Source organism: Chiloscyllium plagiosum, unplaced genomic scaffold, assembly GCF_037043375.1.
Source record: "Chiloscyllium plagiosum isolate Xiang-an unplaced genomic scaffold, Cpla_swu_hap1 HiC_scaffold_32, whole genome shotgun sequence".
NCBI lineage: Eukaryota > Metazoa > Chordata > Chondrichthyes > Orectolobiformes > Hemiscylliidae > Chiloscyllium > Chiloscyllium plagiosum.
Genome location: NW_028270170.1, coordinates 49574443 through 49600984, shown reverse-complemented (window position 1 = coordinate 49600984; position 26542 = coordinate 49574443). Strand labels below are relative to the sequence as shown.

Here is a 26542-nt window from a genome sequence, read left to right as displayed (position 1 = left end):
GTACACAGTACACAGGGATGCAGGTACATGGGGATGCAGGTATACAGATATGCAGTACACAGGTACGCAGGTACACAGGGATGCAGGTACACAGGAATACAGGTACATAGATATGCAGGGATGCAGGTACACAGGTATTCAGATAAGCACATCAGCAGAACACAGGTACACAAATTCACAGGTACGCAGGTACGCTGGAATTCAGGTACACAGGGATGCAGGTACACAAGTACACAGACACACAGGTACACAGGTATGCAGTTACACAGGGATGCAGGTGCACAGGTATGCAGGCACACAGGTACGCAGGTACCCAGACATGCAGGTGCACAGGCATGCAGGTACATGGATATGTAGGTACACAGGTATGCAGGTATGCAGGAATACAGGTATGTAGGTACACAGGTATGCAGGTACACAGGGATGCAGGTACACAGGTATACATGTATGCAGGTACACGAGTATGCAGGTACACAGGTTCACAGATAGACAGGGATGCAGGTTTGCAGGGACGCAGGTACGCAAGTACACAGGGGTGCAGGTACCAGATATGCAGGTACATAGGTACGGCGGTAAATGGGGATGCAGGTACACAGGGATGCAGGTACACAGGTATGCAGGTACACAACTATGCAGATACGCAGATATGTAGGGATCCAGGTACACAGGGATGCATGTACACATGTGCACAGGTAGAAAGGAACACAGGTACGCAGGTATGCTGGGATCCAGGTACACAGGTACACAGATTCACAGGTAAGCTGATACACAGATACACAGGTACACAAGTACACAGGTTCACAGGTATGCAGGTTTGCAGGTTTGCAGGTACGCAGATACACAGATACACAGGTATGCACTTACACAGAGATGAAGGTACAAGGGTAAGCAGGCACACAGATACACAGGTATGCAGGTACACAGGTACATTGCCATACAGGTATGCAGGTACACAGGTATGCAGTTATACAGGTATGCAGGTATGCAGGTTCAAAGGTATACACATACACAGGTTTGCAGCTAGACAGGGATGCAGATACACAGGTACGCAGGTACACAGAGATGCAGGTTTGCAGGTACGCAGGTACACAGAGATTCAGGTACGCATGTACACAGGTACACAGGTACACAGGTATGCAGGTATGCAGGTACACAGGTATGCAGGTACAGATACTTAAGATTAAATTCTTAAGAAACAATTCTATTAGAAAAGTATGGAAAGAAATAATCCAGCATTATAGAGTCAATGAATAAATTTGAAAAATAAAGAATCTGTCAATCAAGATGTATATTCACAACCCCAGAACTGTTGTATGTTTTGAAAATCACCTAACCAGTAATGGTGATATAATTATCCTCTGTGAGGTATTATCAACCAGCAACCTCTGTTATTGCTAGCACTGGTATTTGAACTCTCACTGACACAGAGCAGGCTGCTTATTTAACTGAGTCAAATAACTCAATAGCTTGAAAGTTTGATATAACTTATCTGCCATTTGTGAGCATTTATACCTCCTGTGAGAAAGCCTTTATTGGAGTGAAAATGTGATCTGTTTGAACTCAGCGCTTGGTTCAAATGGTTAGGTTTCCCTCCTGTGTGAGTCACAACTTGCCCACTTCTTACATCAGTAAAAGCTGGTGTAAGGTTAAAACTGGCTGTGGGTTGTTTTTTGTCCTGCCATCAGAGAGAGCACTTCCTGCACAGGCACCAAAACAACACCCGTACCAGAGACATCCCGGGCATTAGAGCTGACAACGATAGTCAAAAAAGATCCACTGTTTCGGCTTCTCCCTTCACCAGTGTGTCCCCTCACTCCTACTCTCACTGGAATGGATGGTGGGAGTGGAACATAGAAGCAAAGGGATTTCAGGAGGGAATGGGGGGGGAGACATGGCAAAGGGCGGGCCATGAAGTGGGAGGGAGTAATCTCAAGGGAGCTGGTGGTGAAGGAAGCAATGAGAGGCTGCAGTGATGTGGAGGAAGCAGAGAGATGCAAGAAGATGGGGCAAAGGGAGCCTTTGGGTGGGTGAGGTTTGGAGGTACACAGTGGTGGTTGAAGAAATCACTCAAGGGCTGGCAGCTAGAGGGTACGGCCAGTGATATCCGTCTGTGTGTCTGAACATGAAATAATCAGCTCACATTGCATGTATTTGAGTGGGTGTGTATAGACATGCAAATGAGCGTGCTTGGAAAGTGTTGTTAAAGAATCCAAAGGCCATAGCATGTTTCATGTCTGCTCTTGTTTCATTAGCTGGAAAAAAGCCTTAAGATGTCCAATCACTCACTGTTATACGGTATCGACGCTCGGAAATTTGACTACACAGATTTCCAAAACCCAGAACTCAAACGTATTCTGAAGAAACTGAGTGATATTGAACGTGCAGCTCTACCTGAAGAGGAAGTGAAGGAGGTCAGTGCAGATTCTTACTGCTACAAGGAAATGCCTTCTGTTACGTAGCTATGAATTCTAGCTGCATTGGCTGCAATAATTTTTTGGCATAAACTTAGCACGTCTTGATAACCTGATTATCAAATGTATAGTAGACTACAGAGACAGACATCAGTGTGGAGAGTGTCATGCTGGAAAAGCACAGCAGGGCAGGCAGCATCCAAGGAGCAGGAGAATCGACGTTTCAGGCAAAAGCCCTTCATCAGGAATAATTCTCTTGCTCCTCAGATGCTGCCTGACCTGCTGAGCTTTTCCAGCACTATACTGTCAACTCTGATCTCCAGCATCTGCAGACCTCACTTTCTCCTCGAGACAGACATCCGACTGGTCCTGAATTCAGGCTAGTATTATCTGGATGTTTTTTTCACAACTGAAGCAGTTGTTGTGCAGGTGGAGTAACTGTAAAGGTTTAGAGCTCATTAATTCTCACATAGTGTTACCCATTGAGAATCAGACATCACATTGTTGTGGGGTGGGATTCAGGGAGATGCTGAATTAACAAAGGACTAAAATCATCCAAAAATCATGTGGGAAGCAGCTAATACGATCTGCTCACAGATCATAGAGGTAACATTCTCATGATGAGGTCGTGGAAAATAATGAGTTTATTAAGCATCACAGATTGCTGTAGAAACCCGTTATATTAATAGATATTTCCATGTTTTACATGAATATTTATGTAAATATATTATTTACACTAATATTTATAGTGTTGATTTGTTATGCAAATGAATAAATGCAATATTAAGAGAAGTTTAAAATAATGTACTTTTTTTTTACTTAAGATTTCCACTCAATATTGAAAAAGCTCCTGTTTTAATCAATGTTTCAATTCAGTTCATAATTTATAACTTCTCTGGAACCTGCCATTTATAATGTTTTTTACTCCACTGGTTTCTCAAAGACCTCACTCAGATTTACACAAATAAAGAAACTACCTTTGGTAACAAGTTGAATTAGGTGAGAATCCCAATCAGGTAAATGGTGCCTGCTATATTCCACACTAGCAGGCTCCAATCACTGAGGGGTATTAGGTAAAAAGTGAATAAAATCATGTGAGGCCCATCCCCAGAGCGCAGAGAAGAATGCTCAAAAAAGTGATAAACATAAGAATTGGGAATCATTTAGTCTCCAACATAAGAGATGAATGGGATGGCACGGTGGCTCAGTGGTTAGCACTGCTGCCTCACAGCACCAGGGACCCGCGTCCAATCCCAGCCTCGGACGACTGACTGTGTGGAGTTTGCACATTCTCCCCATATCTGTGTGGGTTTTCTCCAGGTGCTTTGGTTTCCGCCCACAATCAAAAGATGTGCAGGGCAGGTGAATTGGCCACGCTAAATTACCCATAGTGTTAGGTGCATTAGTCAGAGGGAAATGGGTCAGGATTGGTTACTCTTTGCATAGTCAGTGTGGACTGGTTGGGCAGAAGGGCCTGTTTCCACACTGTAGGGAATCTAATCTAAAGAAAAATTGGATTGAATTAGCTTTATTGTCACATGTATTCACATGAGTACAGTGAGAAATTTACAAATCACCATCTGAGGTACAAAGGTACAAATTCTTAGGAGAAAATAAAAGAAAAATAAAGAAATGAAAAGTTCAGCATTACGTAAATCAAAAAATAGGGAAATAGAAAGCTCAGAACAATGGTCTCTCCAGTCCAGCCCATGCCAATCCCTAGCCTCTAGTCTGCATGGGGCCTTGACTCCAGACTACACTGGACTTCATCGTGAGGCTGGGAGACACCTGAAGGCCGGACGCTGAGACCGCACTGAGGTCACATCAGACTGAAAGACCACCTCGTGCCTCTGAGAGACCGCTCCAGCAGGCCGGGAGACTGCCCTGCCAGGGTCCACACCATGGCCAAAATCTGAGTCCACATCCAGGCGAGGGGTTCAGAACGTCACTGAGAAGAAAGAAGTCCCAAAACAAAATACACAAAAGACAGAAAAAGGGAACAAACAAGAAAGAGAAATGAAGCGGGTGGACAAGCTCTGATGGATGCACCAAGAAAGGGAAAACAGAATATCGAGAAACATAAAGGCAGAGGCAAAAGCTTCTTCAGGTAGACTAAAGGGAAGCAAATAGCAAAGACAAACATGGGCCTATTATACAGAGAGAAGGAGAATGCATAATGGAGATTAGGGAAATGGCAGAGAAACGTAAAAATACTTCGGCCTCTATTTTTGCCATGAAAGGGCATTCATTGTGAAAATGCTTTAAGAAGTCAGGAATCCCAAATCCTGATCCCAAACATCCTGATCCCAAACATGGCATTTCTCATTTCCACGGTGGTGGGACTGGAGGCAATCAGTTACCCAATCAGGGGTTAAAGACCAGCTGCCTCCTGCTGGCTGGAAGCTGTGAAGTGCAGTTTAAAGCAGCTCAGAGCAGATTGGTTTTTATTGCATTTCTTTTGGGGAACAGCGGATACCATCCCAGCTCACCCTGGTGGTGGTGGTTTATGTGAGATTTGCTTCAGGCCAGATACGTTACCTGATGTGGTGATGCTTATATTATCCTTTATAACATAAGAAGCTAGGCATGGCTAACATGGTGTTGAAGGATACAACGGACATTTATTCCAACCAGCTATTATTATAAAGCATTACATTCGCAGGCACATCACCGTCCGAGCTAACATTAAACTGTTCGGATATATGGTGCAGCCTTAGTCCTGAGGCATACATCATTCTACAACTGATTTAAGATCTCATCTGAGACACCTATACCATCAGGTCACATGTTATGCGATAGTGAGAATCAGGTATCCTTTGGGGTTAGGTGCCAGGTTTTATTTTGGAGAGTCAAGTGCCATTTAAAATGGCTAACTGTGGAGAAGATTGGGTGTAAAAGGTCCTCTGGAAGTGTCCAACTTGTCAAAACGTATCTAGAAGGCTGTAAAGATGCCCAGTCTGAAGATGTGATATTGTCCCTCCAGTTTGCTCTGTGATTCACTGGAACACTGCAACATTCCGAGGACAGACACGTGGGCAGGACGCTGTGTTAAAGTGACTGGCTACAGGAAGGTCAGGGCCCTGCGTGCACACGGACTGAAGGTGTTCCCAAAGTGGTCACCCAGTCTGCGTTTGGTTTCTCCATTAGGTGCAGTGAACACAAGAGACCAGATTGAAGGAGGTCCAAGCGAAATGCTGCTTCACCTGGAAAGCCTGTTTAGGATCTTATTGTGGACCATTGTGCACACTCCAAAAATGTGCAGGTCAGGTGAATTGGCCACGCTAAATTGTCCTGTAGTGTTCGGTGCATTGATCAGACGGAAATGGGTCGGTGTGGACTTGTTGGGCCGAAGGGCCTGTTTCCACACTGTAGGGAATCTTGTCATTTCTTCCCTTTCTTTTAGCTTGTTACATGCTGTTATCATGGCCTCTCTCCCCTCCCCCCCCCCCCCCCCCCTCCCCCCATCCCACTGGGACTGACTGTCCTTTCCAGTCTGACAGGTAGACACAATATCGTGCACCATTCTCACAATTCCGATCATGAAATCTGAACATTCTTTCTCCACCAGTACCCTACATCCACTACCCCCACACCACCCCACTCCCCACCCCCACCCCAAACCATTGCATAAATGCTGTCACCTCCACACGACACTTCAGCTTTGATGAAGAATGGTGGAGGCTTGAACCGTCAGCTTGCTCTCTCTCCATGGATGCTGCCTGGCCCACTGTGACCTCCAGCATTCACTGTTTTCAGGACAGATTCCAACATCTACACTAATTTCCTTCTACAGGATTTTTAAGTGGTTTGACAGGGTGAGTGCTGAGAGGATGCTTCGCCCATAGAATCCCGACAGTGTGGAGGCAGGCTATTCGGCCCATTGAGTCAATACCGACCCTCCGAAGAGCATTACATCCAGACCCAGCCCACAGTTCCCATGGCTAATCCACGTCGGCTTCACAACCCCCAACACGATGGGCAAATTAGCATGGCCAATCCACCCAATCTTTGGACTGTGAGAGGAAACTGGAGCGCCCAGAGGCACCCACGAAGACATGAGGAGAACATGCAAGCACTACACAGACGGTCACCCGAGACTGGAATTGAAGCGATCTCCCTGGTGCTGGGAGGGAGCAGGGCTTACCACTGCATGACCGTGCCACCCAAATAAGAGTTTCTCAGACCAGAGGGCATAGTCTCAGAAGAAAGGGCTGCCAATTGAAGGCTGAGATGAGGAGGAAGCTCTGCTCTCAGAGCGCTGTGACTCTTTGGAAGTCTGAGCCACAGAGAGCTGTGAGGGCAGAACCTTTGAGTACATTCAAAGCTGAGATAAATTCTTGATCAGTTGAGGAATCAAGGGTCACAGGGAAAAGCCAGGACAGTGGTCAAGAGGAATGTTGGATCAGCAATGATTCTGTTAAATGGCTTTTCTCATTGTGAAATAGTCATCGCATTGTACAGTATTCAGTGTGAATTATTCGGACTGTACAGTATTCAGTGTGAATTACTGACGACAATATACAGTATTCAGTGTGAGTTACTGATCGCACTGTACAGTATTCAGTGTGAGTTACTGACGGCAATATACAGTATTCATTGTGAATTACTGATCGCACTGTACGGTATTCAGTGTGAATTACTGATCCCCTTGTACAGTGTTCAGTGTGAATTAAGGATCACACTGTACAGTATTCAATGTGAATTACTGATTACACTGTACGGTATTCAGTGCGAGTTACTGATCCCACTGTACAGTATTCAGTGGGAGTTACTGATCCCACTGTACAGTATTCAGTGTGAGATAGTGATCCCACTATACAATATTCATTTAAAAATCACACAACACCAGGTTATAGTCCAACAGGTTTATTTGGAAGCACTAGCTTTCAGAGCACTGCTCCTTCATCAGGGGATTGTAGAGAATAAGATTGTAAAACTGTAAGATTGTCTCATAATCTTATTGTTCACAACCACCTGATGAAGGAGCAGCACTCTGAAAGCTAGTGCTTCCAATTAAACCTGTTGGACTATAACCTGGTGTTGTGTGATTTTTAACTTTGTCCACCCCAGTCCAACACCGGCACCTCCACATCAATACAATATTCAGTGTGAATTACTGATCCCACTGTACAGTATTCAGTGAGTTACTGATCCCACTGTACAGTATTCAATGTGAATTACTGATCGCACTGTACAGTGTTCAGTGAGTTACTGATCCCACTGTACAGTATTCAATGTGAATTACTGATCGCACTGTACAGTGTTCAGTGTGAATTACTGATCTCACTGTACAGTGTTCAGTGTGAATTACTGATCACTCTGTAAAGTTTTTGGTATGAATTACTGATCCCACTGTACAGTGTTCAGTGTGAATTACTGATCCCACTGTACAGTGTTCAGTGTGAATTACTGATCACTCTGTAAAGTTTTTGGTATGAATTACTGATCCCACTGTACAGTGTTCAGTGTGAATTACTGATCCCACTGTACAGTATTCAATGTGAATTACTGATCACTCTGTAAAGTTTTTGGTATGAATTACTGATCCCACTGTACAGTGTTCAGTGTGAGTTACTGATCCCACTGTACAGTATTCAATGTGAATTACTGATCCCACTGTACAGTGTTCAGTGTGAATTACTGATCCCACTGTACAGTGTTCAGTGTGAATTACTGATCACTCTGTAAAGTTTTTGGTATGAATTGCTGATCCCACTGTACAGTATTCAATGTGAATTACTGATCTCACTGTACAGTGTTCAGTGTGAATTACTGATCCCACTGTACAGTGTTCAGTGTGAGTTACTGATCCCACTGTACAGTATTCAATGTGAATTACTGATCACTCTGTAAAGTTTTTGGTATGAATTACTGATCCCACTGTACAGTATTCAATGTGAATTACTGATCACTCTGTAAAGTTTTTGGTATGAATTACTGATCCCACTGTACAGTATTCAATGTGAATTACTGATCACTCTGTAAAGTTTTTGGTATGAATTACTGATCCCACTGTACAGTATTCAATGTGAATTACTGATCGCACTGTACAGTATTCAGTGAGTTACTGATCCCACTGTACAGTATTCAATGTGAATTACTGTTCGCACTGTACAGTGTTCAGTGTGAATTAAGGATCACACTGTACAGTGTTCAGTGAGTTACTGATCGCACTGAACAGTATTCTCTGTGAATTACTGTTCACACTGTAAAGTATTCATTGTGAATTACTGATCCCACTGTACAGTGTTCAGTGTGATTTAATGATCCCCCTGTACAGTATTCCATGTGAATTATTGATCCCACTGTACTGTATTCATTGTAAGTTACTGATCCCACTATACAGTATTCAATGTGAATTACTGATCCCACTGTACAGTATTCAGTGTGAGTTACTGATCTCACTGTGCAGTTTTAAGTGTGAATTACTGATCTCACTGTACTGTATTCATTGTAAGTTACTGATCCCACTGTACAGTATTCATTGTGAATTACTGATCTCACTGTACAATATTCATTGTGAATTACTGATCCCCTTGTACAGTATTTAATGTGAATTACAGATCGCACTGTACAGTATTCAGCGTGTGTTATTGATCGCACTGTACAGTTTTCTGTGTGAATTACTGATGACAATGTGTTGCATTCAGTGTGAATTTTCTTCCAAGGTGTAGGAAATGTAATCACCAGAGCTGTGCACCTCGTGCTGTTGAGGTTATGGAATCTGAATAGCATGTTTTTCACAAGACATCATTTCTCTTTTTTCAGTACAACAATGTCTTGTCTGAAATGGAAACAACCTACAGTGTTGCAAAGGTATGTCGCACCACTGGGACCTGTCACCCTCTCGATCCTGGTAAGTCATGGGCAAATATTCCATACCTTCACCCATCTAATGTGTTTAACAAATACCATTCAGTTGTTGCTGTGTGAGCATACAACATCATTTGTACACTGTGATGTGAGTGTGTAATGCTTCTGGCAAACAGATTTTGTCACTGTTACTCAACATTATCGCTCATCAGCTCTCATAGATTTGCTGTGTGTTCTGAGATGAGATATGAAAGAGCTCAGGTTTCTGGATCAAGCCAAGGAGATAAAGATGGAAAGGTGTTTCCCAAACCTCTGTACACTTGCAGGTCGTAGCTGTGGAATGTCAGTAATCATTAACTTACTGCTGTGGGCATTTTCACAATGTACTCTGGTAAGCCATTGGCTTTTCACTTTCCCATCAGTGTTGACTAAGGATTCCCAGAGCTGAAAATGTGTTGCTGGAACAGCGCAGCAGGTCAGGCAGCATCCAGGGAACAGGAGAATCGACGTTTCATCCTCACTCACCAACCAGTTCCTCCTCTTCCATCCTCACTCACCAACCTGCCCCTCCTCCTCCATCTTCACTCACCAACCTGCCCCTCCTCCTCCTCCATCCTCACTCACCAACCTGCCCCTCCTCCTCCATCTTCACTCACCAACCTGCCCCTCCTCCTCCTCCATCCTCACTCACCAACCTGCCCCTCCTCCTCCATCCTCACTCACCAACCTGCCCCTCCTCCTCCTCCATCCTCACTCACCAACCAGCTCCTCCTCCTCCTCCATCCTCACTCACCAACCAGCTCCTCCTCCATCCTCACTCACCAACTTGCCCCTCCTTCTCCATCCTCACTCACCAACCTGCCCCTCCTCCTCCTCCATCCTCACTCACCAACCAGCTCCTCCTCCTCCTCCATCCTCACTCACCAACCTGCCCCTCCTCCTCCATCCTCACTCACCAACCTGCCCCTCCTCCTCCTCCATCCTCACTCACCAACCAGCTCCTCCTCCATCCTCACTCACCAACCAGCTCCTCCTCCATCCTCACTCACCAACTTGCCCCTCCTCCTCCATCCTCACTCACCAACCTGCCCCTCCTCCTCCTCCATCCTCACTCACCAACCAGCTCCTCCTCCTCTTCCATCCTCACTCACCAACCAGCTCCTCCTCCTCCTCCATCCTCACTCACCAACCTGCCCCTCCTCCTCCATCCTCACTCACCAACCAGCTCCTCCTCCATCCTCACTCACCAACCAGCTCCTCCTCCTCCTCCATCCTCACTCACCAACCAGCTCCTCCTCCTGAAGAAGGGCTTATGCCCGAAACGTCTATTCTCCTATTCCTTGGATGCTGCCTGAACTGCTGCGCTGTTCCAGCAACACATTTTTAGCTTTGATTTCCAGCATCTGCAGCCTTCACTTTCTCCTTAAGGATTCCCAGAGCATTGTCACAAGTATGAATATCACAACCGGGTTCTGGATGTTTTTGGCAGAAAGAAATGCAAACTAATGATTGTTTGATAACTACTAAGACTATTTACAATAACATGACTCAGCATGATTTCTTCCTTCAGTTTCCAATTCAATGTGATCTGACATCACTGTATTATGTACTCTAGCTGTTAGTCTATCAGCTATGAATCCCAACTGGAAAATGCTGGGCTCCACTCGAGCTGATCTAACAGATCTCTATGTATGCCCTTAAATTTATACCTTTTGGCTGCATCTTCCAATCTTGTTTGGAGGTTGTCCAATCTGTTTCCCTGCTCTAAAGCCTGAAATTCATATTCAGTAAATCTCAATGATTTGAGTTAAAAATCACACAACACCAGGTTATAGTCCAACAGGTTTAATTGGAAGCACACTAGCTTTCGGAGCGACGCTCCTTCATCAGGTGATTGTCGAGGACACAATTGTAAGGCACAGAATTTATAGCAAAAATTTACAGTGTGATGTAACTGAAATTATACATTAAAAAATACCTTGATTGTCTGTTGAGTCTTTCATCTGTTTGAATACCATGATAGTTTCACTTCTTTCGTGTATTAATCACAAAACCTTTTTTTAAAAGTTGCATTGTCAGGTTAGCTGTTAACAATGGGTGATAGCTGGACAATATGTTGAAGGTGTTAGACCCCTGTGTTCTCTGTCTATGACCTGATGTTTAGATTCATTCTAATCTAAAAAGTGAGATAACAGAGTTTTACATGAATTCATGCAGCTTTTGAGCAAAGTACAATGTAACTCTGCAAGTACAAATTCACCCCACAAAATATATGTGTGCATGTGGGTCTTTGTCTGTCTGTGCGTCTGTCTGTCTGTCTGTCTGGTTGTGAGTGTGAGAGAGAGTGTATGTGTGTGTCTAGTGAGTGTAGAGTGTCTTAAGTCTGTGAGGGAGTGTGTGTGTGCGTGTCTGGGGTGGGGGGTTGTGAGTGTCTGTGAGAGAAAGTGTATATGTGTGTGCATGAGTGTAGAGTGGTCTAAGTCTCTGAGAGGATGCCTGTGTGAGTGTGGGAGTGTGTGTGTCTGTAAGGGTGTATGGGAGTGTCTGTGTGCGTGTCTGTATATAAGTGTGTGCATGTGTATGTGTATATAGGAGTGCCTCTGTATATGTGTGTGTGTGTATATAGGAGTGCCTGTGTGTGTGTGTGTGGTGCAATGGTGATCACCTGTAATGTGACATGAACCCAAGGTCCTGGTTGAGGCCCTCCCTATGTGTACCGAACTTAGCTATCAGCCTCTGCTCAGCCACTTTCCTCTGCTGCCTGTCCCGAAGTCTGCCTTGGAGGATGGTCACCCGAAAGTCCGAGGTCGAATGTCCTGGACCACAGAAGTGTTCCCCAACTGGGAGGGAACACTCCTGTCTGTATTCCAACAGATGAAAGACTCAACAGACAATCAAGGTATTTTTTAATGTATAATTTCAGTGACATCACATTGTAAATTTTTGCTATAAATTCTGTGCCTTGGAATTGTGTCCTCCACAACCACCTGATGAAGGGGCAGCACTTCGAAAGCTAGTGCTTCCAATTAAACCTGTTGGACTATAACCTGGTGTTGTGTGATTTTTAACTTTGTACACCCCAGTCCAACACCGACATCTCCACATCAATGATTTGATTGTGCCTGGAAGTGTGCACTCAATATTTTCAAAACATTTGTTATTTTTGTGGTAGTCTTTGTGCAGCTCCCAGCCATGAACAAATTTAACCCTTTATTTACAGTCCACGGAAGGATAGAGCTAACACTTCACTCGTGCTTTTCAGACAATTAATAAACATCACTGTGCATTCACTTAAACTTTTGAAATGTCTCAATGCACCACAGCCTTCAATTCAGCATAGCTTGGAGTTTTAGTGCAAAAAAGGCCCTTCGAACATCTGTATATCCATTTTGACGTCATCAACCTTCTGTCAAGCTGCCTTCCTGGCAAGTTCCTGTGACACTTCAGCAGCTAGATACAACACTTCACCAACCACAGAAACCCCTCAGTAACTTGTTATCTGCTCTTTATTCCTGCAACATTTAAAATGAAAGCATTAATATAATAGAAATATTGCCACCTACTCTACAAGTGCTGGTGGTGTGAGCATAATCAATGGCTGAAGATTTCAGCTATATCACATTACAAATTAGAAGTAGCAATAAGGCCATTCAGCCCATTGAGCCAGTTCTACTTTCTGATAAGATCATAGCTAATCTGATTGTGACTTCAATTCTACTTTCTGCCTATTCCAACAGCCTTTGAATTTCTTGTCAATCAAGAATCTACCTAACTCAGTATTAAGAATGTTCACTGACCCTACCTCCATTGCTTTCTGGGACAGACATGGTGCAGACTCTCACTCCTCTGGAAGGAAAAAGTTCTTATCTTAATTTTAAACGGGAGACCCTTGAATTTTATACTTTGTCCCTTAGATTTTGTTTCTCCCACAAGGGAAACATCCTCTCAGCTTCTACCCTCTCAAATTCCCCTCCGGACTTTATATTTTTCAGTAAGATCACCCATCTATTCTAAAACCTAAGGGAAGTGGGCCCAATCTGTCCAATCTTTCTTCACAAAAGAACCTCTTCATCCCAGGAATTAATCAGGTTCACCTTCTCGAAACTGATTTTAATGGTATAACGAGATCAGAACCGTACACGGTATTCTAAATGTGGTCTCACCAACGCATGACCCCACATGACTGTAGCAGAACGTTACCATTTTGATATTCCATTCCCCTTGCAGTAAATGACAATGCTGTGCATCTCCTAATCACTTCCTGAATGCTAATGTTTTATGATGCGCGTACCCAGACACACGGCTCCTTTTGGATGGCCAAGTTTCAGTAATCCCTCTCCATTGAAATAATACGCTGCTGCTTTATTTCTTCCCAACAAAGTGGAGAAGTTCACATTTTCCCACTTAAACCTCCACCTACCAATATTTTTGTGCACTCACCCAACCTGTCCATATCCCTTTCAAGTTTTCTTGTCTCCTCTTCACAACCTAATTTCCAACCTATCTTGCAAATTTGGCTTCAATGCATCTGGTTCTGTTATCCAAGTCATTGATATAGATTGGAAATAGTTGAGGCCTTGGTACTGATCCCTGTGGCACACAAATCTTCGCTTGTTCCTGCTCTGGGACAAGCCACTCTCTGGTATCACTCTCGGCCATCATCAAAACCGGCTAACAATACCGACGTGGAGAGTAGCCTCAAGAGCTGAACTGAATTAACAGTATACTGAGTAACTGAACCACTCTGCACAGCTTAGTCAACAAAAACATCAGAGCTGAAAATGTGTTGCTGGAAAAGCGCAGCAGGTCAGGCAGCATCCAAGGAGCAGGAGAATCGACGTTTCGAGCATGAGCCCGGCTCCTGTTCCTTGGATGCTGCCTGACCTGCTGCGCTTTTCCAGCAACACATTTTCAGCTCTGATTTCCAGTCCTCACTTTCTCCTCAAAAACATCAGTGCATCGACTTCAGTTCCTGTTCCCATTTACCCGTCAGGTTAACCTCTCCTTCAATAGCCCTGTCTGAGATCTGCTCAAAAAGCATTTCCTCCACCTGCTGACTGATAAACCTCACAATTCACCAATTTGGAAAACTTTCCTGCACTCTTCCTATTGGCATCACTTTACTTTAACTAGCTGTCATACCATGGCTTCAATGTGAAATGTTTCCTAGAACTATACCAGTTCATTCTTACAGATGTAATGCTATGAATCTTCCAAATATCTTTTGTATAATTATGTGCAACACGCACCTCACACTTAATTTCTACACAATTGGTTAAATAGGGGCAGACACATGACCCTCTCACCATAACCACATAATGCATTACACACAAACTCATTTTTCAGGATTAGACAGAATCATTAGAATAAAAGTGACTTGTTTGTAAGGGTTTAATGAAGGAGAAGGCATTGAGCTGATGTTCCCTCTGATGCCTAGCGTGACTGGGTGCTGGAGCCCAGCAGGTTGCCACTAATTATCAAGACCCAGAGCTCCATTGCCCTTCAGTACCACACTGTCTGACCTGTCAATTACCCACAGATCTAACCGAGATCATGGCAACTTCAAACGACTACAACGAGCTGCTGTTTGCTTGGAAAGGCTGGAGAGACGCCTCGGGAAAGAAAATGAGGAGCAACTTCAAGAGATATGTGGAGTTGAGCAACAAAGCAGCCAGACTGAATGGTGAGGCTACTCCGGGGTACGAGGGACCAGGACATACCAGACTTTCATTTGCTGAATACTTGACTGACTGTGATGACACTGCATCACCCCCTCCCCTCGCCGCCCACTGCTGTCAATCATCCAGCTTTCATACACCCTGGATTAGACCATTAATTGTTTATCTAAAAGAAATGTAACTTCAAAGTTGGTCATATGAGTACTCTGTTTTCAATGTTAGAATCAAAACTCCCAAGGCACAGAGTAAAGCTCCCTCTACACTGTCCCCCATCAAACACTCCCAGGACAGGTTGGATACAGAGTAAAGCTCTCTCTACACCATCCCCATTAAACACTCCCAGGACAGGGACAGCACGGGGTCAGATACAGAGTAAAGCTCCCTCTGCACTATCTCGCATCAAATACTCCCAGGACAGGGACAGCACGGGGTTAGATACAGAGTAAAGCTCCCTCTGCACTCTCCCCCATCAAACACTCCCAGGACAGGGACAGTACAGGATTAGATACAGAGTAAAGCTCCCTCTGCACTCTCCCCCATCAAACACTCCCAGGACAGGGACAGTACAGGATTAGATACAGAGTAAAGCTCCCTCTGCACTCTCCCCCATCAAACACTCCCAGGACAGGGACAGCACGGGGTTAGATACAGAGTAAAGTTTCCTCTACACTGTTCCCCATCAAACACTCCCAGGACAGGGACAGCACGGGGTTAGATACAGAGTAAAGCTCCCTCTACACTGTTCCCCATCAAACACTCCCAGGACAGGGACAGCACGGGATTAGATACAGAGTAAAGTTTCCTCTACACTGTTCCCCATCAAACACTCCCAGGACGGGGTTAGTAAAAGTCCTTCTATTCTGTAACAAAATCAGAAATTGCTGAAAAAACCCTTCTGAATTTTTTCTACACTGTCCCTATCAAACACTCGCAGAATATGTACAATTCAGGTTATATAATGAACTTTCCTACCTCCTGAACCAGCACCATGTGACCACAGGGGTGTAACAAGAAAAAGTCCATGGAGTTAACTCTTGCAACAGGTTATTAGGATTGTCAAAAATATGAGGGTTTTATTGCATAGCCCAGTCACAATGATTTCAATGTGCTCATGTGTCTCTCTCCCAGTGTGTGGGGAAATAAAGAACATTGAGTTAGTATGTGCTTTACTTTGGAATGATACAATCTCTATTTTGTTTCTCCCTCTGTTTCTAGGGCACGCTGATACAGGAGCTTTCTGGAGATCCCTTTATGATTCCAAAACTTTCGAAGCAGATTTAGAGAATATTTACAATGAGTTGAAGCCCTTATACCTGCACCTGCACGCATACGTCAGGAGAGCATTACACAACAAATATGGAGACAAATATGTCAACCTCAAGGGTCCAATCCCAGCCCATCTCTTGGGTAATGTAGATATTTAAAATGTCAACTTATTCAGAGTTCCACTGTTGGACATAGCTGCCAGATACCTCCTTTCTTTAATTCCACAGCTGCCCCTGGGCGTATTTAATAAGAAGCAAAAATTCACCTCCAAAGTCCTCTTTCCAACTAGTGAACAAATGCACACGTCACCTAATCAGGAAAGGTCAGTCAAACCTGACCTTTAGTCAGCGCTGTGGATGACGCTGGACCCTTCTCTTTATCATAGATGAACCTTTCACAGAGTCATTGAGTTATGCAGCGCGGAAACAGACCCTTCAGTCCAGCTCATCCATGCTGACCAGGTCTCCTAAACTGAATGAGTCCCATTTGCCTGCATTTGATCCATATCCCTCTAAACCTTTCCACTGTATTTCAAATGTTTTAATTATACCCACCTCTACTACTTTACCTGGCAGCCAATTCCATATACACACCACCCTCTATGTGAAAAAGTTGCCCCTCAGGTCACTTCTAAATCTTTCCCATCTCATCTTAAATCTAAGCTCTCTAATTTTGGACTCCCCTTCCCTGGGGAAAATAGCTTACGTCTACCTATGCCCCCCATTATTCTATAAACGTCTGTAAGGTCACCCCCTCAGACTCCGATACTCCAGGGAAAAAAAGTCTCAGCCATTTCAGCCTGTCCTTATAATTCAAACCCTCAAGTCTCAATACCATCCTTGTAAATCCTGTTTGCACTGTTTTCAGTTTAATAACATCCTCACTTTGGCAGGGAGATCAGAATTGTACACAGTCCTCCAAATGTGACCCGACCAAAGTCTGTATAGGTGGAAGATGATGGCCCAACTGCAGTACTCAATGCACTGACCAATCAAGGCAAACGCTTTCTTCAACATCTGGTCTATCTGTGAGGCCACTTTCAAGGGACTATGTACCAGCGCCCCAGGTCTCTCTGTTCAACAAAGCCAACAAAACAATAACATAGGCTCTTTATTTGAAGATAAGACTGTACACGGATAACAGTAACTGGAAAGCAATGCAGGCACAGCTGTCTGTAAACATGACTATACAGGTACATATACATCACCTCACTATCCCTAGACACTTCATGTAATTACCATTTACTGAATTCCATCCTAAAATTCCATCACTATCAATTGTCTGGAAGTTACCATTAATGAGAACTGAACTGGACTCACCATATAAATATAGTAGCTACAAGAGCAAGTCAGAGACTAGGAATGCTGCAGTGAGTAACTCACCTCCTGATTCCCCAAACCCTGCTGCCATCTATGAAGCACAAGTCGGGAATGTGATGGAACATTCCCCACTTACCTGGATGAGGGCAGCTCCAACAACACTCAAGAATCCTGACATCACCCAGGATAAAGCAGTCCACTTAAGTGGCAGTGAATTCACAAACATCCATTCCCTTAACACCCATGCCCACCAGCAGCAGTGTTTACCATCTATGGAACTTACGGATCCACCTTCATCAGCCCCCTCCAAACCCACAACCATGAAACATCTAGAAGGATAAGGGCAGCATGTACATGGGAAAACTCCTCCAGGTCATACACCACCTTGTCTTGGAAATAGATTGCTGTTCCTTCACCATAAATCTTGGAACTCATTCTCAAACAACTCTGTGGCAGTCCGTATACCAAATCGACTGCAGTGGGTCGACAGGCAGCTCATCAGCGCCATCTCCAGTGAAGTTGGGGAATGGGCAACCAATGCTGGGCCAGCTAGTGACAGGCACGTCCCATGACTGAACAAGAAAATGGCGGGTTAGAGGGATTCAAACAGGAGGTTACAGTAATGATGAATGCAGACTTGGAACAACACGTTCAAGGACTTTGGAACAGACGGTGAAGTCAGAAATCATCGGCGAGAACAAAGACTACAATTGTTTTTAAATTAGAAGAGAGTTGATGATAGTGGCATTAAAAAGAAAGAAGTCAGTAACTGAGGGGTTATGGGCTTCAGGAAAGTTAGTTAGCTGAGAAATAGGGGACAGCATTAGAAAGACAAAGGCCTCAGCTATAGTTTTCTATTCAGATCTGGGTGCCACGTGTTAGAAAGGATGTTGATGTCTCAGACATAATGCAAAGATTTACCGTAAAGGTATCAACGATAAGAAACTTCCATTAAACAGAGTGACCAGAGGAACAAGCCTAAGAGGGGGCTGTGAGAAGGATACAGGTGCTCAATATAATGATAAAGGCTTGAGAAAGTAAACAGGGAAGCCTTCATATAATGCAATAGCAGTGTCCCTACCTCTGGACTAAGGGCCCTGGGTTCAAATCCCACTTATTCCAGAGGTGTATAATAACATCTCTGAACAGGCTTATTAGAAAATACAGACAAAGTAGACAGATCCTTACCCCACCCTCACCTTTAATGATCTGCATTAACGTTGATAGGCTTTGCATGTACATTTTTCAATTGCAAATATGGGTGATTTACTGAGAATGGTTAACAGGTGGAAAAGAAAATACCATGGGTGATTTGGCACTGCAAGAAAAATCATTCAATTATGCGTAAGAGCACTTCTGGATATTAAAAAAAAGACAATCAGCGAGAAATTATTTCCAGACATAACGTGACTCACAAATAGACCAGAGATCAGAAGATGGGAATCTGTGGTGAAAGGCGTGGAATCCACTACCTACAAGGCAATGGGTGCAGATTCAATAGCGACTCTAAAAAGGGAATTGAATGTGGAGTAATGTTACACTGTTGTAGGACAGCGAGGAATGTGGAGGAAGTGGCCCTATTTAAATGCTGGTGTCTGGTATTTGCCACGGGCTAAATGGTCTCCTGCATTTTAAAGAAAATATTTATATGCTAGCTGGGATTGGTTTTGAAAGTTGAACGAGAGACAGAGAAAAATGGGCAGGTTTGAGGAAATTTTGGGTTTTCAAAGTTGACAGTGATTGAAACTATGCAATGGGTTTCTAGGTTTTTGTGTGCTCCATCTTGAATTTATACATCAGTGTTATGCGCAGTTGTGGAAGCTGTAAAAATGGTTCTGTGAAAATTTGACTTGAGTAATGTAGCACGAGAGATAGCGTGAAAAGTTGCACTTATGTAGCACCTTTCAGAACATCTGGATATCCGAAAGTCGTTGTGCACAAGTGAAACATTTCCCGAACATATACGTTGTCAAGTTACATGCATTAAACTCCCAAACATAGTGATGTGATATTGAGCAGATAGGCTGCTTTGGTTAAGTCGATTAATAAATAAATATTAGCCAGAGCTTTGGTGATATCTTCCCTACTCTTTTTCAAACACTGTCATGAGATTTTTACAAGGGAGGACAGACAGGGTTTCATAGAGCACAGTGTCTACAACAGTGCAGCATTCCCTCCAATGCTCAGATTACACTGGAGTGTCAGCTGACAGTTTGTACTCATGTATCTGGAGTGGATTTGAACCCAAAACTGACACAGCAGATTGAATGGTCTCAAGTGAGCCATATAGGAGGGAAGGTCAGGTTAACAGCTGTAGCCATAGATGCTCTGAGTTGATATCGTTATAAACATAAGTATGAACAGTTGTCTAATCAATGCTCAGTGTGAGAGTATTTCTGTCTTCTGCATCTGGCTTACATTACCATTCTGCTGTATTAGGGAATATGTGGGCCCAATCATGGAACAATGTCTTCAAACTGCTGATCCCTTACCCCAGTGCCAGCCACGTTGATGCAACGCCTCAAATGATTGCCCAGGTTAGTCTCTTCCTTGGCACTTGTCTCCTCCGTCACCCTCTTCCCCCATCTCCAGCTTCTTTGTTTTGGCAGGAGGTGGTGAATCTGGCTAAAGCACGTGGCATCATATTTCACTAAGAGATAACAACGAAAAATGTAAACATTGAGATTGGAATGTAACCAGCAGTTAGACAGTCAATCGAATCCTGGACTGTGTTATCCCAATATAATTCCCAGACTGTGTGATCACAATCCAATACTCAGACTGTGTGATCCCAATCCAATTCCCAGACTGTGTTATCCTAATCCAATTCTCAGACTGTGTGATCCCAGTCTAATTCCCAAACTGTGTGATCCCAGTCTAATTCCCAGACTGTGTGATCCCAATCCAATTCCCAGACTGTGTGATCCCAAATCCAATACTCAGACTGTGTGATCCCAATCGAATCCCGGACTTTGTGATCCAAATTTAATTTGTCCCTGAGAAATCCCAATTGAATCGTGGACAGTGAAATTCCAATTGAATTCCTTTCGGTGAGATCCCAGTCAAATTTGTCGCAGTAAGATCCCAATTGACTGTTTCAAAATGAGCAGATAGATCCCAATGTAAATCTCAACTCATAAGGGCAAAATCTAAACCCCACACAGCAGAATCCCATTCCAACTCCTTACAGCGTGACCTCAAGATGAAAAGAAAGTTATCCACCTGGCTCTGCACAGTAAGATCCCAACCTAACCACATGCTGTGAAATCCCAATCCATCACAGAGTAGGATCCAAATATAAAGGCAGAGTGTGATAGAAATCTAAACCTGCACAGTGCAATCCCAAACGTGCAGTGGAGTCCCAGTCAGTTCCTGCACCGTCTGACCCCATAAAACATGCAGGGTGAGATTCCAATCTGAGTGCACACAGTGAGCTCCAAATCTATGCCAGCCGAACTGTAATCTAACTCTCAGAATAATATTCTAATGTTAAAGTTATACGCCTGTGTACTGTGAAGTTAGAGTGTCATTTACTAAGCGCCTCCAAATAAACCATCTTTCTGAACTCCATGTTTTGTGTGTTACAAGGTGAGGTCAGAGGGACAGCAGACAGGAGGTGGGCGGTGGGAGATAGAGGTGACACTACTCCTTGAATTACAAACTCCCCACAGTGCAGAAAGAGGCCATTGAGTGTGCACTGACCTCTGAAGAGTATCCCACCCAGACTGAGCCAGATCCTAACCCCATGGCCCCACATTTCCCATGACCAATCCACCCTAACCTACACATCTCTGGACTGCGGGAGGAAACTGGAGCACCCGGAGGAAACCCACACAGACACGGGGAGAACGTGCAAACTCCACACAGACAGCCGCCCGAAGCTAAAGTCGAACCTGGGTCCCTGGTGCTGTGAGGCAGCAGTGTTAACCACTGAGCCACCATGCCACCCACAATGCTCGTGTTTGCTTCAGTCGATCCTGCTCCATTTAATATAACCTTCTGTCGTCAACAGGGTTGGACACCGATTAAAATGTTTAACGAATCAGATCAATTCTTCACATCGCTTGGCCTCATTCCGATGCCAAAGGAATTCTGGGACAAGTCGATGCTCGTGAAACCAGCTGACAGGGAGGTTGTTTGCCATGCATCAGCCTGGGACTTCTTCAACAAGAAAGATTTCAGGTTAGTGTCAGGGTACTGCTGACAGGTGATTTCCACTCACAGCTAATGACATACGTTCGGAATAACGTCACTAACAGGGTAAAATTCCAACGTGCAGTTAACACACGGCAGGGTCTCACAGGCAGTAATTTGGAGACAAACAGGCCCTCGGTTCTAATGACGTTGGATAACTATTGGGTATTATGGATCCCAAGTGCTCTCCATCACAAAATGCTGTGGAATTGTTTACGGCATGCTCACGGACAGATCTCACAGCTCATCGGAAGACGGCCCTCCAACAGCGCATCACTCCCTCAGTATCACCTCTGACAGTGCAACACTCCCTCAGTAACGCCTCTGACAGTGCATCACTCCCTCAGTAACGCCTCTGACAGTGCAGCACTCCCTCAGTATCACCTCTGACAGTGCAACACTCCCTCAGTATCACCTCTGACAGTGCAACACTCCCTCAGTATCACCTCCGACAGTGCAACACTCCCTCAGTATCACCTCTGACAGTGCAACACTCCCTCAGTATCACCTCTGACAGTGCAACACTCCCTCAGTATCACCTCCGACAGTGCAACACTCCCTCAGTATCACCTCCGACAGTGCAGCACTCCCTCAGTATCACCTCCGACAGTGCAACACTCCCTCAGTATCACCTCCGACAGTGCAGCACTCCCTCAGTATCACTTCCGACAGTGCAGCACTCCCTCAGTATCACCTCTGACAGTGCAACACTCCCTCAGTATCACCTCCGACAGTGCAGCACTCCCTCAGTATCACTTCCGACAGTGCAGCACTCCCTCAGTATCACCTCTGACAGTGCAACACTCCCTCAGTATCACCTCCGACAGTGCAACACTCCCTCAGTATCACCTCCGACAGTGCAGCACTCCCTCAGTATCACCTCTGACTGTGCACACTCCCTCAGTATCACCTCTGACAGTGCAACACTCCCTCAGTATCACCTCCGACAGTGCAACACTCCCTCAGTATCACCTCTGACAGTGCAGCACTCCCTCAGTATCACCTCCGACAGTGCAACACTCCCTCAGTATCACCTCTGACAGTGCAGCACTCCCTCAGTATCACCTCTGACAGTGCAGCACTCCCTCAATATCACCTCTGACAGTGCAACACTCCCTCAATATCACCTCTGACAGTGCAACAGTCCCTCAGTATCACCTCCGACAGTGCAGCACTCCCTCAGTATCACCTCTGACAGTGCAACACTCCCTCAGTATCACCTCCGACAGTGCAACACTCCCTCAGTATCACCTCTGACAGTGCAGCACTCCCTCAGTATCACCTCTGACAGTGCAACACTCCCTCAGTATCACCTCTGACAGTGCACACTCCCTCAGTATCACCTCTGACAGTGCAGCACTCCCTCAGTATCACCTCCGACAGTGCAGCACTCCCTCAGTATCACCTCCGACAGTGCAACACTCCCTCAGTATCACCTCCGACAGTGCAACACTCCCTCAGTATCACCTCTGACAGTGCACACTTCCTCAGTATCACCTCCGACAGTGCAACACTCCCTCAGTATCACCTCCGACAGTGCAGCACTCCCTCAGTATCACTTCCGACAGTGCAGCACTCCCTCAGTATCACCTCTGACAGTGCAACACTCCCTCAGTATCACCTCCGACAGTGCAACACTCCCTCAGTATCATCTCTGACAGTGCAACACTCCCTCAGTAACACCTCTGACAGTGCAACACTCCCTCAGTATCACCCCCGACAGTGCAGCACTCCCTCAGTATCACCTCCGACAGTGCAGCACGCCCTCAGTATCACCTCCGACAGTGCAGCACTCCCTCAGTATCACCTCCGACAGTGCAACACTCCCTCAGTATCACCTCCGACAGTGCAGCATTCCCTCAGTATCACCTCTGACAGTGCAACACTCCCTCAGTATCACCTCTGACAGTGCAGCACTCCCTCAGTATCACCTCTGACAGTGCAGCACTCCCTCAGTATCACCTCTGACAGTGCAACACTCCCTCAGTATCACCTCCGACAGTGCAACACTCCCTCAGTATCACCTCCGACAGTGCAGCACTCCCTCAGTATCACCTCTGACAGTGCAACACTCCCTCAGTATCACCTCCGACAGTGCAGCACTCCCTCAGTATCACCTCCGACAGTGCAACACTCCCTCAGTATCACCTCCGACAGTGCAGCACTCCCTCAGTATCACCTCTGACAGTGCAACACACCCTCAGTATCACCTCCGACAGTGCAGCACTCCCTCAGTATCACCTCTGACAGTGCAGCACTCCCTCAGTATCACTTCCGACAGTGCAGCACTCCCTCAGTATCACCTCTGACAGTGCAACACTCCCTCAGTATCACCTCCGACAGTGCAGCACTCCCTCAGTATCACCACTGACAGTGCAACACTCCCTCAGTATCACCTCCGACAGTGCAGCACTCCCTCAGTATCACCTCTGACAGTGCAGCACTCCCTCAGTATCACCTCTGACAGTGCAACACTCCCTCAGTATCACCTCCGACAGTGCAGCACTCCCTCAGTATCACTTCCGACAGTGCAGCACAGCCTCAGTATCACCTCCGACAGTGCACACTCCCTCAGTATCACCTCTGACAGTACAGCACTCCCTCAGTAACACCTCTGACAGTGCAGCACTCCCTCAGTATCACCTCCCACAGTGCAGCACTCCCTGAGTATCACCTCTGACAGTGCAACACTCCCTCAGTATCACCTCTGACAGTGCAGCACTCCCTCAGTATCACCTCCGACAGTGCAGCATTCCCTCAGTATCACCTCTGACAGTGCAACACTCCCTCAGTGTCACCTCCAACAGTACAACACTCCCTCAGTATCCCCTCTGACAGTGCAGCACTCCCTCAGTATCAACTCTGACAGTGCACACTCCCTCAGTATCACCTCTGAAAAGCAGCACTCCCTCAGTATCACCTCCGACAGTGCAGTACTCCCTCAGTATCACCTCCGACAGTGCAGTACTCCCTCATTATCACCTCCGACAGTGCAGTACTCCCTCAGTATCACCTCCGACAGTGCAGTACTCCCTCAGTATCACCTCCGACAGTGCAGTACTCCCTCATTATCACCTCCGACAGTGCAGCACTCCCTCAGTATCACCTCTGACAGTGCAGCACTCCCTCAGTATCACCTCTGACAGTGCAGTACTCTCTCAGTATCACTTCCGACAGTGCAGCACTCCCTCAGTATCACCTCCGACAGTGCAGTACTCCCTCATTATCACCTCCGACAGTGCAGTACTCCCTAAGTATCACCTCTGACAGTGCAACACTCCCTCAGTATCACCTCCGACAGTGCAGTACTCCCTCATTATCACCTCCGACAGTGCAGCACGCCCTCAGTATCACCTCCGACAGTGCAGTACTCCCTCAGTATCACCTCTGACAGTGAGGTACTCCCTCTGTATCACCTCCGACAGTGCAGCATTCCCTCAGTATCACCTCCGACAGTGCAGCATTCCCTCAGTATCACCTCCGACAGTGCAGCACTTCCTCAGTATCACCTCCGACAGTGCAGCAATCCCTCGATATCACCTCCATCAGTGCAGCATTCCCTCAGTATCACCTCTGACAGTGCAGCACTCCCTCAGTATCACCTCTGACAGTGCAGCACTCCCTCAGTATCACCTCCGACAGTGCAGCACTCCCTCAGTATCACCTCTGACAGTGCAGCATTCCCTCAGTATCACCTCTGACAGTGCAGCATTCCCTCAGTATCACCTCCGACAGTGCAGTACTCCCTCAGTATCACCTCCGACAGTGCAGTACTCCCTCAGTATCACCTCCGACAGTGCAGCACTCCCTCAGTATCACCTCTGACAGTGCAGCACTCCCTCAGTATCACCTCTGACAGTGCAGCATTCCCTCAGTATCACCTCCGACAGTGCAGCACTCCCTCAGTATCACCTCCGACAGTGCAGTACTCCCTCAGTATCACCTCCGACAGTGCAGTACTCCCTCAGTATCACCTCCGACAGTGCAGCACTCCCTCAGTATCACCTCTGACAGTGCAGCATTCCCTCAGTATCACCTCCGACAGTGCAGCACTCCCTCAGTATCACCTCCGACAGTGCAGCACTCCCTCAATATCACCTCCATCAGTGCACACTCCCTCAGTATCACCTCCGACAGTGCAGCACTCCCTCAGTATCACCTCCGACAGTGCAGCACTCCCTCAATATCACCTCCATCAGTGCACACTCCCTCAGTATCACCTCCGACAGTGCAGCACTCCCTCAATATCACCTCCATCAGTGCACACTCCCTCAGTATCACCTTCAACAATGCAGCACTTCCTCAGTATCACCTCCATCAGTGCAGCACTCCCTCAGTATCACCTCCGTCAGTGCAGCACTCCCTCAGTATCACCTCCGACAGTGCAGCACTTCCTCAATATCACCTCCATCAGTGCACACTCCCTCAGTATCACCTCCGACAGTGCAGCACTCCCTCAGTATCACCTCCATCAGTGCAGCACACCCTCAGTATCACCTCCATCATGCAGCACTCCCTCAGTATCACCTCCGTCAGTGCACACTCCCTCAGTATCACCTCTGACAGTGCAGCACTTCCTCAATATCACCTCCATCAGTGCACACTCCCTCAGTATCACCTCCGACAGTGCAGCACTCCCTCAGTATCACCTCCCACTGTGCAGCATTCCCTCAGTATCACCTTCAATAGTGCAGCATTCGCTCAGTATAGAACTGGCCCAGGGTGATGGGCTATCACGAAACTGGCCAGTTTGCCCCCTTTCTCTGAGTGTTAGTATGTTTCTCTCTCATGAAGCTGTGTTGGTGCAGAGCATTTGATCGCTGCATGGTTTTTAGCCACCAGCTGCTGCATATCTTATTTT

At 45.8% G+C, this 26542-nt stretch overlaps 1 protein-coding gene across 1 annotated transcript in view; it reads left to right on the top strand.

The window, feature by feature from the left end:
• The window catches only part of ace (angiotensin I converting enzyme (peptidyl-dipeptidase A) 1), a 223852-nt gene that overhangs the window by 120472 nt on the left and 76838 nt on the right, over positions 1-26542 (top strand). Inside the window, exons 14-19 of the mRNA XM_087977991.1 lie at positions 2253-2411; positions 9180-9267; positions 14764-14907; positions 16118-16309; positions 19927-20024; positions 21500-21669. Of these exons, the coding sequence (XP_087834117.1) occupies positions 2253-2411; positions 9180-9267; positions 14764-14907; positions 16118-16309; positions 19927-20024; positions 21500-21669 (851 nt within the window). The remainder of the gene's footprint in view (positions 1-2252; positions 2412-9179; positions 9268-14763; positions 14908-16117; positions 16310-19926; positions 20025-21499; positions 21670-26542) is intronic.